The sequence below is a fragment of the Myotis brandtii genome, unplaced genomic scaffold (genome assembly GCF_000412655.1).
Source record: "Myotis brandtii unplaced genomic scaffold, ASM41265v1 scaffold208, whole genome shotgun sequence".
Classification (NCBI taxonomy): domain Eukaryota; kingdom Metazoa; phylum Chordata; class Mammalia; order Chiroptera; family Vespertilionidae; genus Myotis; species Myotis brandtii.
Window position 1 is genome coordinate 6,681,142 of NW_005357764.1, and position 15,101 is coordinate 6,696,242.

The 15,101-nt window shown below is 37.6% G+C and overlaps 1 protein-coding gene and 1 pseudogene across 1 annotated transcript in view; both read left to right on the top strand.

The window, feature by feature from the left end:
* Positions 1–15,101, top strand: part of DDX46 (DEAD (Asp-Glu-Ala-Asp) box polypeptide 46) — a 57,846-nt gene that overhangs the window by 24,368 nt on the left and 18,377 nt on the right. Inside the window, exons 14-16 of the mRNA XM_014539176.1 lie at positions 1,682–1,846; positions 2,356–2,518; positions 12,118–12,311. Of these exons, the coding sequence (XP_014394662.1) occupies positions 1,682–1,846; positions 2,356–2,518; positions 12,118–12,311 (522 nt within the window). The remainder of the gene's footprint in view (positions 1–1,681; positions 1,847–2,355; positions 2,519–12,117; positions 12,312–15,101) is intronic.
* On the top strand, positions 13,127–14,013 carry LOC102260794 (annotated as a pseudogene).

Consider the following 15,101-nt stretch of genomic DNA (forward strand, 5'->3'; position numbering starts at 1 on the left):
TTCAGATTGGGCAGGAGTGAAGCCAGGGAGCCCGTTAGGAGACAGTTGAAGTAATCCAGATGAGAGGTGGTTGAGGTTTGGGCCAGGAACTTAGGATTTATGTTGTAAATGCAAGTGCCTTGTCTAGGACTGTCCCTTTCTCAGATTTTCTTTGATTAGAATGAAAATGTGATCCTAAAATTTTTCATAATCTTGTCATGACCTCTTCACCCTTCCTAATTTCTAACCACTCACCACTACCTACCTTGAAACTATCATGTGTTTTGTTTTTTTTAATTAAAAAAAATTGTTTTGTTTGTTTTTTGTTAATCCTCACCCAGTGATATTTTTCCCCATTAATTTTTAGAGAGACTGGAAGGGAAGGGGGGATGGGGAGACACATTGATTGATTGCCTCGTGCACTCTGACTGAGGTCCAGGAATGAACCTGCAACCGAGGTACATGCCCTTGACTGGGAATCGAACCTGAGACCCTTCTGTGTCTGGGCCAGTGCTCTAACCACTGAGAACACCAACCAGGCAAAAAAATTTTTTTAATCCTCACCCAAGGATATATTTATTGATTTTTAGAGAGGAAGGTAGAGGGGGGAGCAAGAGAAACACTGATAGGAGAGAGAAACATCCATTGGTTGCTTCCTGTACATACCCTGACCAGGGATCAAACCTGCAACCTGGTTATGTGTCCTAACTGGGAATTGAACCCGAGACCCTTTGGTGCACAAGATGATGCTCCAACCTAATGAACCACACTGGCCAGGGCTTTTTTTTCTTAAATTATTTTTTAAAAATTAAAAAAAATACCTTTTTTATTGATTTCAGAGAGAAAGGGGGGGGGAGAGATAGAGATAGAAATATCAATGGTGTAAGAGAATCTTTCTTTGATCAGCTGCCTCCTGCACGGCCCCTACTGGGGATTGAGTCTGCAACCCAGATATGTGCCCTTGACTGGAATCGAACCCAGGACCCTTCAGTCCATAGTCCGATGCTCTATCTGCTGAGCCAAACTGGCTAGGGCCATTTCTGTTTTTTCTTTCTTGTTTATACTAGTCATTACCAAAATCCTAGGACTTCTTGATTCCTCCAGTGCTCTGTAGACACTGAGGCAAGTGTTGCCTGGATCCCATCCACTCAACAGTATGTTCATTTTCATTGTTCTATTTCATTCTGTAGTTTTTATCACCATTTGACACATAATATATTTATCTGTGTACCTTATTAGAATATAAGCTAATTAGAATATAAGCTAATATGAAGACAAGTTTTTGTCTCTTTTCATTGCCTATTCAAACACTTAGAAAATGCCTGGCACATAATGGTTGCTCAGTAAAAATGTGTTGAATAAATGAAGGTAAATAGTAATATTAAATGGAGAATGGTTACATCCTAGATACAGTTTGAAAATTGAGACTCTTGAATTTGTTGATGGATTGGTTGTGTGATGAGAAAGAAAGAGGGTAGTCAAAGATGGCTCCTAGGTTTTTGGCCTAAACATGTGGATGACTAGAATTGCCATTTCTTGAAAGCAGGAAATTATGAGAGGAACAAATTATGGGGTAAAATCAATTGTAGAATTCTAAGGTAACAAGTTTAGAATCACTGACTAGATGTTCTCAAAAATTCCTTCTAGCTGGTTTTTACATCATGATTTTTAGTGACTACCGTATTGATTTATGTTTTCTCAGGTCATGCGTATTGTGGATAATGTCCGTCCTGACCGACAGACAGTTATGTTTTCAGCTACTTTCCCCAGAGCTATGGAGGCTTTGGCTCGCAGAATCCTGAGTAAACCCATTGAAGTGCAGGTTGGAGGCAGGAGTGTGGTTTGCTCGGATGTGGAACAGCAAGTGGTGGGTATAATCCTTATGAAACCCCCAGTTCCCTGGATGCTTAGGCAGTGTGTGATCCTTTTGTGATCACTGTTTGTGATGTAGTTAGATTATTCCTAAAAATAAATAGCATACATCAACTGCAGGCTTTTAATATGTTACCAGCTACACTTGAATATGTGCTTTTCCATGGAACTGACTGTTTTACGATGCTCTTGTAGTTTCTTCCACCAGAAGTGGACTGGTAGGTGGGAATGTCACGTAGCTATCTTATTCTTTGGTTAATAGAATGTGAAGTTAAGAGGCAGAGAGAACAGATGATCATTTGTCCACATTTGCAAGCCTCTTATTCTTTGAAAATTAACAATATTTTTGGTCTTACTGGTTTACTAATTCAAATCAAAATTTTTCTAATCCTTCCTAATGATTTAGGTGTTGTCATTTATCCTTTGCCACAAAACAAGTATTTTTGTTTATGAGATGTATTTGTGTTTTTATTCCATTACTTTGGTACAATTTGGTGTTTTCAGATTGTCATTGAAGAAGAAAAGAAGTTCTTGAAGTTACTTGAGCTTCTGGGCCATTATCAGGAATCTGGATCTGTCATTATATTTGTGGATAAGCAGGAACATGCCGATGGTCTTCTGAAAGATTTGATGAGAGCATCTTATCCTTGCATGTCTCTTCATGGAGGTAATGTTTAAGGAAATCTGTTAAGTACTTGGCCAAGTACTGTGCTGTGTTCTGAATGAAATTTTTACTTTGTACTCTTAATTTAAAACTAAATTTTATATCATCTATCTCAGTTTAATCACAACAGCACTGTCATTAATATTAATCCATTATCAAGATAAAATAATATGACAGACACTCCAGAAAACTGGGATCTTAAGCCAGCCAAAGGAATGACATTTCAATTTTTCATTATTATTTTTTTATTAGCTTTTTTTTTTTTTGCTTTTTTTTTTGTTTCCCTTTTTTTGTTTGTTGCTCTTTTTTTTGCTTTTTTCTTTGTTCTCCTTTTTTGTTTGTTGCTTTATTTTCTACTTCTTTTCACATTATTTTTTATCATTCAATTTTATTTCATTTTTACTTGTTATTTTCTATTTTTATACCATTTTTTAAAAATCAATTTTTTTGTTACTATATTATTTTGTTCCCTTTCTGTCTCTTCTTATCCACTTCTTTTCACTTATCATTCAATTTTATTTCATTTTTACTCATTATTTTCTATTTTTATACCATTTTTTAAAAATCAATTTATCAATTTTTATATTATTTTGTTCCCTTTCTGTCTCTTCTTATCCACTCATCCCTTTTCTACCTCCGCTATACTGAAGTGAGGTCCTCCCCATATTTATCCGATTCTTAACCTTATTTCCTGTATATCAGCTCAGCCTCTACAGATTCTGCCCCCACCCTCTTTACTGGGTGTTTGGTGTTTGTATTTGTTTGGTTTATCTATTGGTTCTGTGGTGTTTTCTGATGAAAAATTCAATACCATATGCAAGAAGCTAGAAGAATCAGATGAAAAATTCAATACCATATGCAAGAAGCTAGAAGAATCAGATGAAAAATTCAATACCATATGCAAGAAGCTAGAAGAATCAGATGAAAAATTCAATACCATATGCAAGAAGCTAGAAGAAACAGATGAAAAAATCAACAACTTAAGTAAGGCCCAAGAAGAAATGAAGAGTGATATAGCTGCCATAAAAAACTCCATTGAAAGTATCAACAGTAGACTAGGAGAAGCGGAGGACCGAATTAGTGAATTAGAAGACAAGGAAGCAAAACACACCCAAACTATACTGCAAATGGAGAAAAAAATTAAAAGACAGGAGGAGAGCCTAAGGGAGCTTTGGGACAACATGAAACGAAACAACATACGAATAATAGGGGTGCCAGAACAACAGAAAGATGAACATGGATTAGAAAACCTATTCGAAGAAATAATATCAGAAAACTTCCCTGAGGTGGGGAAGAAAAAAGTCACACAAGCCCAGAGAGTCCCAAACAAGGTGAATCCGAAAAGACCCACACCAAGACACATCATAATTACCATGGCAAATGTTCAGGACAAAGAGAGAATCTTACAGGCTGCAAGAGAGAGACGGAAAGTTACATACAAGGGATCTCCCATTAGATTATCAAATGATTTCTCAACAGAAACACATCAGGCCAGAAAAGAATGGACAGAAATCTACAAAGTGATGCAAAGCAAAGGACTGAATCCAAGAATACTCTATCCAGCAAGGCTTTCATTCAAAATTGAAGGGGAAATAAGAAGCTTCACAGACAAAAAAAGGCTAAGGGAGTTTATCACCACCAAGCCAGCCATGCAAGAAATGCTAAAGGGACTGGTGTAAAAAGAAGAAATAACAAGCTCAGAAAGAAAACAGCCACACACACAAAAAAAGAAATGGCTACAAACAAGTACCTTTCAATAATAACTTTAAATGTAAACGGACTAAATGCTCCAACCAAAAGACATCGAGTGGCTGAATGGATAAAAAAACATGACCCATACATCTGCTGTCTACAAGAGACCCACCTCATTAGAAGGGACTCACACAGACTGAAAGTGAAGGGATGGAAAAATATCTTTCACGCAAATGGAAAGGAAAAGAAAGCTGGGGTAGCAATACTTATATCGGACAAAATACATCTCAAAGTGAAGGCCATAACCAGAGATAAGGAAGGCCACTTCATAATACTAAAGGGATCAATACAACAAGAAGATATAACCCTGGTAAACATATATGCACCCAATGCAGGAGCACCCAAATTCATAAAAAAACTCCTGGAAGATATCAAAGGAGAGATCGACAACAATACAATCATAGTAGGGGACTTTAATACACCACTGACACCACTGGATAAGCCCGCTAGACAAACAATCAGCAAAGAAACAGCAATCCTAAATGACTCACTAGATCAGATGGACTTAATTGACATCTTCAGAACACTTCACCCCAAAGCCATGGAATATACATTCCTCTCAGGTGCTCATGGGACATATTCAAAAATAGACCACATATTGGGTCACAAGCAAAGTCTCCACAAATTCAAGAAGATTGAAATCATAAAAAGCTTCTTCTCAGACCACGATGGCATAATGTTAGAAATAAACTACAATAAAAACAACCCAAAATACTCAAACACTTGGAAGCTGAATAGCATGTTATTAAATATTGATTGGGTTACCAATGACATCAAAGAAGAAATTAAAAACATCCTGGACACTAATGACAATGAAAACACAACAATCCAAAACCTATGGGACACAATGAAAGCAGTCCTGAGAGGGAAGTTTATAGCTCTGCAGGCCTATCTCAAAAAACAAGAAAAAATGGTAGTAAATCATCTAACTCTTCAACTCAAAGAATTAGAAAGAGAGCAACAAGAAAACCCCAGAGTGAGCAGAAGGAAGGAGATAATAAAGATTAGAGCAGAAATAAATGACATAGAGACCAAAAAAACAATACAGAAAATCAATGAAACCAAGAGCTGGTTCTTTGAAAGGATAAACAAGATTGACAAACCTCTAGCCAGGCTCACCAAGAAGCAAAGAGAGAGGACCCAAATAAACCAAATCAGAAACGATAGAGGCGAAATAACAACAGACCCCACAGAAATACAAATGATTGTTAAACAATACTATGGACAGCTCTACTCCAACAAACTAGACAACCTGGAGGAAATGGACAAATTCCTAGGAAAGTACAACATTCCAAAACTCAATCAGGAAGAATCTAAAAATCTCAATAGGCCAATAACTATGGAAGAAATTGAAGCAGTCATCAAAAAGCTCCCAGCAAACAAAAGCCCAGGACCAGATGGCTTCTCAGGGGAGTTTTACCAAACTTTCAAGGAAGAACTAAAACCTATCCTCCTCAGACTACTACAAAAAATTCAAGAGGAAGGAACACTTCCAAGCTCATTCTATGAAGCCAGCATCACCCTAATACCAAAACCAGGTAAAGACAACACAATGAAAGAGAATTACAGGCCAATATCCCTCATGAACATAGATGCCAAAATCCTCAACAAAATCTTAGCAAATCGGATCCAACAGTACATCAGAAAGATCATACACCATGACCAAGTAGGATTTATCCCAGGGATGCAAGGATGGTACAACATCCGTAAATCAATAAACGTAATACATCACATAAACAAATTGAAAGAAAAAAACCACATGGTCATATCAATTGATGCAGAAAAAGCATTCGACAAAATCCAACACCCATTTTTGATAAAAACTCTCAGCAAGGTGGGAATAGAAGGATCATACCTCAACATAATAAAAGCCATATATGACAGGCCCACAGCCAACATCATACTCAATGGACAAAAACTAACACCATTTCCCCTAAGAACAGGAACAAGACAGGGATGCCCACTCTCACCACTCCTGTTCAACATAGTCCTGGAAGTATTAGCCATTGCAATTAGACAAGAAGAAGAAATAAAAGGCATCCAAATTGGAAAAGAGGAAGTAAAACTGTCCTTATTTGCAGACGACATGATATTATACATACAAAACCCTAGAGACTCCATCAAAAAGCTACTAGACTTAATACATGAATTTGGCAAAGTAGCAGGATACAAAATTAATGCCAAGAAATCTGAGGCATTTCTATACACCAATAGTGAACTTTCAGAAAGAGAGATTATAAAAACAATCCCATTTACCATCGCACCAAAAAAATTAAGCTACCTAGGAATAAACTTAACTAAAGAGGTAAAAGACCTCTACTCAGAAAACTACAGGACGTTGAAAAAAGAGATAGAGGAAGACATAAAGAGATGGAAGAACATACCATGTTCTTGGATTGGTAGAATCAACATCATTAAAATGTCCATACTACCCAAAGCAATCTATAAATTCAACGCACTTCCCATTAAAATACCAATGGCCTACTTCAAAGATCTAGAACGAACTCTCCAAAAATTCATCTGGAATAAAAAAAGACCCCGAATAGCTGCAGCGATCCTGAGAAAGAACAAAGTAGGTGGGATCTCAATGCCAGATATCAAGCTGTATTACAAAGCCACTGTTCTCAAAACTGCCTGGTACTGGCACAAGAACAGACATATAGATCAGTGGAATAGAATAGAGAGTCCAGAAATTAGCCCGAACCAATATGCTCAATTAATATTTGACAAAGGAGGCAAGAACATACAATGGAGCCAAGGTAGTCTCTTCAATAAATGGTGTTGGGAAAATTGGACAGATATATGCAAGAAAATGAAACTAGACCACCAACTTACACCATACACAAGAATAAACTCAAAATGGATAAAGGACTTAAATGTACGACAGGAAACCATAAAAATTCTAGAAGAATCCAAAGGCAACAAAATCTCAGACATATGCCAAAGCAATTTCTTCACTGATACAGCTCCTAGGGCAGTTGAAACTAAAGAGAAAATGAACAAATGGGACTACATCAAAATAAAAAGTTTCTGCACAGCAAAAGAAACCATCAACAAAACAACAAGAAAACCCACTGCGTGGGAGAACATATTTGCCAACATTATATCTGATAAGGGCCTAATCTCCAAAATTTATAGGGAACTCATACAACTTAACAAAAAGAAGATAAACAATCCAATCAAAAAATGGGCAAAGGATCTAAATAGACACCTTTCAAAAGAGGACATTCAGAAAGCCAAGAGACATATGAAAACATGCTCAAAGTCACTAATCATCCGAGAGATGCAAATCAAAACAACAATGAGGTACCATCTCACACCTGTCAGACTGGCTATCATCAACAAATCAACAAATGACAAGTGCTGGAGAGGATGTGGAGAAAAAGGAACACTTGTGCACTGCTGGTGGGAATGCAGACTGGTGCAGCCACTATGGAAGACAGTATGGAGTTTCCTCAAAAAACAAAACATGGAACTCCCATTTGACCCTGTGATCCCACTTCTAGGAATATATCCCAAGAAACCAGAAACACCAATCAGAAAGGATATATGCACCCCTATGTTCATAGCAGCACAATTCACCATAGCTAAGATCTGGAAACAGCCTAAGTGCCCATCAGTAGATGAATGGATTAGAAAACTGTGGTACATCTACACGATGGAATACTATGCTGCTGTAAAAAAGAAGGAACTCTTACCATTTGCAATGGCATGGATGGAACTGGAGAGCATTATGTTAAGTGAAATAAGCCAGTCAATGAAGGAAAAATACCACATGATCTCACTCATTCATGGATAATAGAGACCATTATAAGCTTTTGAACAATAATAGATACAGAGGCAGAGCTGCCTCAAACAGATTGGCAAACTGCAGCAGGAAGGCCGGGGAGGGTTGGGGGGCAGGAGGGAAGGGGCTAAGAGATCAACCGAAGGACTTGTATGCGTGCATATAAGCATAACCAATGGACATAAGACACTGATGGGTAGGGGAGGCCAGGGGATTGTCACGGGCGGGGAAAAAAGGAGACATATGTAATACTCTTTGTAATACTTTAAGCAATAAAACAATTAAAAATATATATATATTAAAAAAAAAAGACACTGGGGGGCATGGGAGGCTAGGGGAGGGTCAAGGGGAGAAAAAAAAAAGGAGACATATATAATACTCTTTGTAATACTTTAAGCAATAAAACAATTTTTTTTAAAAAAGATAAAATAATACATTGGTTTGACCAAATTCTCTAGCCATTAATCATCTAAGGAGGAATTGATATTAAGAATTTCTGATTCATGTTATATTTTTTTCATTGTATCATATTACCTAGAGGTTTTCATGATTCAAATTAGAGCTTTAATTGAAATTATAAAGTAACATTTTATTTGTACTGTCACCATTGTTAAATATATTGGGACTTACATTGTGGGAATCTTGTTTTTTAAATAGGGTATCAACTTGATTGTTCCATATTTCAAACTCAGTCTTTTTTGTAATGGGCAGCATTTTTATGCATAATTCAGTATAGCGTTCTTTTCTGGTCCTGAGTTTGTCTTAATTTTTTATTCTCTTTCTTGTCATTAAAACTATATTTCTTTGCTTTTTTTAAATCCTCACCGGAGGATATTTTTCCCATTGATTCCTAGAGAGAGTGGAAGGGAGACACATTGATTATCCTCCCACATGAGCCCCTACCAGGGCTGGGGACATGCAACTGAGGCGTATGCCCTTGTTCAGGAATCAAACTCGCTAGCAACCTGCCAAGGCAGTAACACTGCTTCTACTCAGGTTTTGACTTCCCTACCTGGCTTCCCAGGCTCCTCCTACTCCAAAGTTTAAAATAAATAAAAAAAATAGAATCCTCTATAATCCTCAACCCAGTATCATTATATTCTTCCACATCTCAACTCCTTTCCAGTTTGTGTCTGCTTTTAGTCACTCTGGTGCCTTCAGATAGTTGTTCTTTATATTTTGCCCGGAATTTATAGTTGTTATCTGCAGTAGAGTTGACCCTAAAAGAGCTTCTAGTTTAGTGAAAATGTGTGTGTTTTATATAAATGAGGAAATGTTTCCCATAAATCCCTATATGTACTTTTGTCTCTTGGGTCAAAATTGTATCACATGCTTATGCTGAAATCATTCACGGGCAAGGGGAGTGAATGATTATGGTTCTTAACTATTGTCCTGGGACACTTTCAGGGGGTTCATGAAGTCAAGAGTATTTCCATAATAACCCCATCGTATTATTTGTCTTTTTCATTCTCTCATGGGTGTGTAGTGTAGTTTTCTAGTGGCTGCATGGCATATTATATTGAAGCAGATTGAATACAGAAGATACTGGTATAATAACTTCAGCTATCTTCTATTAAGCCAAACATTACAGAAATTTGCACCCTGGCCAGTGTGGCTCACTTGGTTGGTCAATGTAATGTGCATCGAAAGATTGCTGGTTCGATTCCCAGTCAGGGTTCCTTTGCCGGTATAGGATGTGCAGGAGGCAGCTGATTTACATCAACATTTGTCTCTCTCTCCCTCTCCCTCTCCCTTCCTTTTTCTCTAAAAAAAAAAAAAAATTTGTAAGTAAATATTAATAAAGATGACCTACAATAAACTAAAGCTCTCTGGGTCTGGTCCTTATTAATTAATTAATTACTTTAAAAATCCTCATGTGAGGACATTTTCATTATTTAAAAAAAATATGTACTTCCTATTGATGTTTCCATCTCTCTTTCCCTCTTCCCTTCCTCTCTGAAATCAATAAAGATACAGTAAAAAATAAAATAAATATTTTTATTGATTTCAGAGAGGGAGAGAGAGAGAGAGAAACATCAGTGATGAGAGAGAATTACCGATTGGATGCTTCCTGCACGCCCCACACTGGGGATTGAACTCGCAACCCAGGCCTGTGCCCTGACCGGGAATCAAACCATGACCTCCTCCTGGTCCATAGGTCGATGCTCAACCACTAAGCAATGCTGGCTGGGCTTCATTGATTTTTTTTAAGTTTTTAAAAAAATATATATTTTCTTGATTTTTTTACAGACCAGAAGGGAGGGGGATAGAGAGTTAGAAACATCGATTAGCTGCCTCCTGCACACCCCCTACTGGGAATGTGCCTGCAACCAAGGTACATGCCCTTGCCTGGAATCGAACCTGGGACCCTTCAGTCTTCAGGCCGATGCTCTATCCACTAAGCCAAACCAGTTAGGGCTAAATCCCTCACATCTCCTGGAGATCGAATCAGCAACCCAGGCATGTGCCCTGACCTGGAATTGAACCTCGACCTTCTGATTCATAGGTTGATGCTCAACTACTGAGCAACACCAGCTGGCCTCACTGATTTTTGAGAGAGAGAAACATTGATGTGAGAGGGAAACATTGGTTGGTTGTCTCTTGCACGAGCAGGGACTGGAGACCAAACCTGCAACCTAGGTATGTGCCTTGACGTTGCTCTAACCAATTGAATCACACTAGCCAGGGCTGGTTCTTATTAACACAAATGTTTAAGAAGGGTTGGTTTTACACTAATCATAATTCACCTCCTAAGACTGAGAATTAGGTTCATCCCTGGTTTGATATAAATGACTGTATTGGATGGATGGATATGTGAATAAAATTGGGATTATGTTAAAAAAAGAAGAGGCTTAATGGTTGCTGGGTAGGCATCCCATATACTTTAATTAGCATATTATATTCACTTGCATGAAATTCAGACAATTAGGTTAGTAGTCAGAATACCTCAGGCTAAAGTAAAAGTTTTGGTATCTTTTACTTATAAAGTTAAATTTATATTGATATTAATTCCATTATTTTTCTGATAAGATTTTTGGGTACAGTGTTGGATCCTAGTTTCTTTGACATAAGGTCCAAATACTTTATTTAATTCAGTCTTTGAAGAGTAGATTTTAAATTTTAGCCCTGGCTGGGTTGCTCAGTTGGTTAGAGCATTGTCCCAGTACACCAAGATTGCAGGTTCAGTCCCTGGTCAGGGTAAATACAGGAGTCAACCAGTGAATGCATAGATGGGTGGAACAACAAACTGACATTTCTCTTTCTGTCTCTTTCCCTTCTTCTCTCTCTAAAATAAATCAATAAATTTTAAAAATTATCTCCTGCTGCAAAAATTAATTTCAAGGTTTCAGTATTTTTTCCATTCCCGCCTCTAACTACTAGAGATGCCAGGGATCTGTCATCAAATAAATATGTGGACTGGGCATCTTGTAATAGAACATTTTGACATTTTATGCTCTGCTTTGTCTCTCAGTCTGAGGCTCTTTGGATAACATTTAATAGATATCCTATTAGGTAGGTTCTACTAGTGTACCTCAAACTTTAATGTGCATGTGTAATCACCCAAATATTTTGTTAAAATGCAAAATCTGATTCAGTAATTTGGGGTAGTGTCTGAGATTCCGAATTTCTAACAAGCTTTCATGTGATGCTGCTTATGGTCCTTGGATAAAACTGAGTAGCAAGACTATAAACCCAACACGAGAAAGATCTGAATCCTGTCAATCTAGGCTGAATGTGCATGCCTTCTGTTGCTCCCTAATAAAGTTTAGGCTAGTGATTCTGAGATTAGGCTGCTGCAGTTATAAGCCTTCTAGATAAGAAAGGGGGCAGGCAAGGGTAGATTTGGAGGATTCATAAATGAGTTAATAGCAGTAGCCTTTGATCTTGCAATGAAATTTTCTTAGTGTTTTATTTTCTATATTGTAGTTGTTGGAAGTGTGGTCAATATAAGTTGGATTTGTTCTTTATTCTGTGTTTAACTTCTTTCTCTGAGTGTCAGAGGAAGTGGAAAGTTTAATTTGAACATGAGATTTTACAATTCTTATGTGTCATTTACTTGCAGGTATTGATCAATATGACAGAGATAGCATCATAAATGACTTTAAGAATGGGACCTGCAAACTTCTTGTGGCCACTTCTGTTGCTGCCCGAGGTTTAGATGTGAAACATCTGATTCTTGTAGTAAATTACAGCTGCCCCAACCATTATGAAGATTATGTACACAGAGCAGGACGAACTGGAAGAGCAGGCAACAAAGTAAAAAAAAATTTTAAGTTGGTTTTTGTTATATTAAAATCTAAGTGTTTCTTTACTGTTTTAAGGAGTAAGTAATCGGAGTTATGGGAACATTTAAAAATCCTCAATCAGCCTGGCCAGTGTGGCTGGGTTGGGCATGTCTGTTTCCGGTTCAGTTCCGTCAGGGCACATGCCTGGGTTTCGGGCTTGATCCCTGGTGGTCGATATTCCACTCTAACATTGATGTTTCTCCCTCTCTCTCCCTCTCCCTTCCTCTCTGTCTAAAAATCAGCTGAAACTTTTTTTTAATTAAAAAAAGGGGGAAAAAATCCTTAATCATCAAAGTGTGAGGAATAGTTGAGGTGTTCATCACATATGCATATGTATGTCTAAGTATTGTTAAAATTACACATGTCTACATATTTGGAAAATTACCAGATACCAAGCTATTCTCTAGTTATAACCATTTGTGTCCCCTTTTAGGATTTTTTACCTGCCTAAAGTTTCTATGTACATCCATGTATATAGTTTAGAATCTTTCATTGGTTTTTAAAAAATATATGGGATCATAAAATATACTCAAACCCATACCTATCACCCCTGTCGTCCCCTCCACCAATGCACATACATATCACTTGCTTTTTTGACTCAGGTATTCCAGTAAGTATATAGGTCTACTTCATTCTTTTTGCTTGTTAGTTTTTCTTTCTTTTTTGTTTGCTTGTTTGTTGTTTAATTCATTCTTTTTGAAGAAGCAGAATATTTTGCTGTTGGAAACATTGATGATGATATGGTTGATATTCCAACCCTAGTCATTTCTGCATACTGAAGCAATAATGACGTTAATAGTAATAGGTTTTATATATGGAGTACTGATTAAGTACCAGGCACAGAAGTGCTTTACATTTGTCATTTTGTCATCACAACTTGCCTTTGAGGTGGATAATACTATCCTATTTAATAGATGAGAAAAGTTGAGGCACATAGAAATTAAGTTACTTGTCCAAGGTTACACAGCTAATTGATGGCATTTATTCTTTGAACCTGAGTTATTCTGTGGATTTGGGAAACCATTTATATAAAGGGCCAGGTAGTAAATATTGTAGCCTTTTGTGTCTGTTGACATTCTTTTTGTTTTCTTTTTTTAAAAATATATTTTATTGATTTTTTTTTTTACAGAGAGGAAGGGAGAGGGATAGAGAGTTAGAAACATTGATGAGAGAGAAACATCGATCAGCTGCCTCCTGCACACCTCCTACCAGGGATGTGCCCTCAACCAAGGTACATGCCCTTGACTGGAATTGAACCTGGGACCCTTGAGTCCACAGGCCAACGCTCTATCCACTGAGCGAAACTGGTTAGGGCTCTTTTGACATTCTTGAGGGCAGTATGTGGGGGATGGGGTAATTCAAGGTGCTGGCCATGCGCTCTCCCATGCTTTGTAGTCATGCCCTATAAAATTAAAGAAGGACTTTGTGCTTACAGCCAGGCAAAAGGATGCCGAGTCTGTCAAGATCAAGAAAAATGAGGATAATGTGAAGTTTAAAGTTTGATGCAGCAGATATCTTTATACCTTGGTCATCACAGATAAAGAGAAGTCAGAGAAATTGATGCAGTCCCTGTACCCTAGTTTGGCAGTGAAGGAACTGAAATGAACCAGACATACTTATTTGAATTGTATTAAAATGTTTAAAACTTAAAAAAATAAAATTGTAGCCTAGCTGGTGTGGCTCAGTGGTTGAGCGCCGACCTGTGAACTAGGAGTTCATGGTTTGATTCTTGGTCAGGACACATGCCCGGGTTGCAGGCTTGATACCCAGTAGGGTACATGTAGGAAGCAGCTGATCAGTGATTATCTCTCATCATTGATGTTTATTATTTTATTTATTTTGTCCTCACCCAAGAATATTTTTCCATTGATTTTTAGAGAGTGGAAGGGCAGGGGAAAAACAGTGAAAAATCCATGTAAGAGATACATTGATTGGTTGCCTCCTGTGACTGCAGCCGGGCCAGGGATTGAGCCTGCAGCTGAGGAAGGGGGTACATGCCCTGTGCCCTTCATTGGAATCAAACCTGGGACCCTTCAGTCTGCAGGCCGACACTCTAACCATTGAGCAAAACTGCCTAGGGCTCATCATTGATGTTTCTATCTCCCTCTCTGAAATCTAAAAATATATTTTAAAAAATAAAATAAAATTGTAACCTTTGGGGCCACGTGTGGTCTCTGTCACGTATGTGTGTGTATACATTTGTACACAATCTTAAAAACATGTAATACCATTTTTAGCTCCTAGGCAGTATAGAAACAGACCATGGGTCAAATCTGGTGATTAGATGTTCCTGAAATAAAATATTAAACCATGTTTTAAATTTTATAACGTTTCAATGGGAGGGGCAAAGTATTTTGTGAAGATGGCAACCTGGGTTTGCTATTTAACTCCAGTCTTTCTCTTGCCTGAACCAAAAAGCTGCTGGGACATATGGTGCCTTAGCCTTTAGAGCAGTGGTTCTCAACATTCTGGCCCTTTAAATACAGTTCCTCATGTTGTGACCCAACCATAAAATTATTTTCGTTGCTACTTCATAACTGTAATGTTGCTACTGTTATGAATCGTAATGTAAATATCTGATATGCAGGATGGTCTTAGGCCACCCCTGTGAAAGGGTCGTTTGACCGCCAAAGGGTTGCGACCCACAGGTTGAGAACTGCTGCTTTAGGGTATCCCAGGGAGGTAATGTAGTTGACTTTATTTTTGCAAGATGGTTACAAAAATAAATTTAAAAAACAAGTTGCTTTTGTATATAAAACCA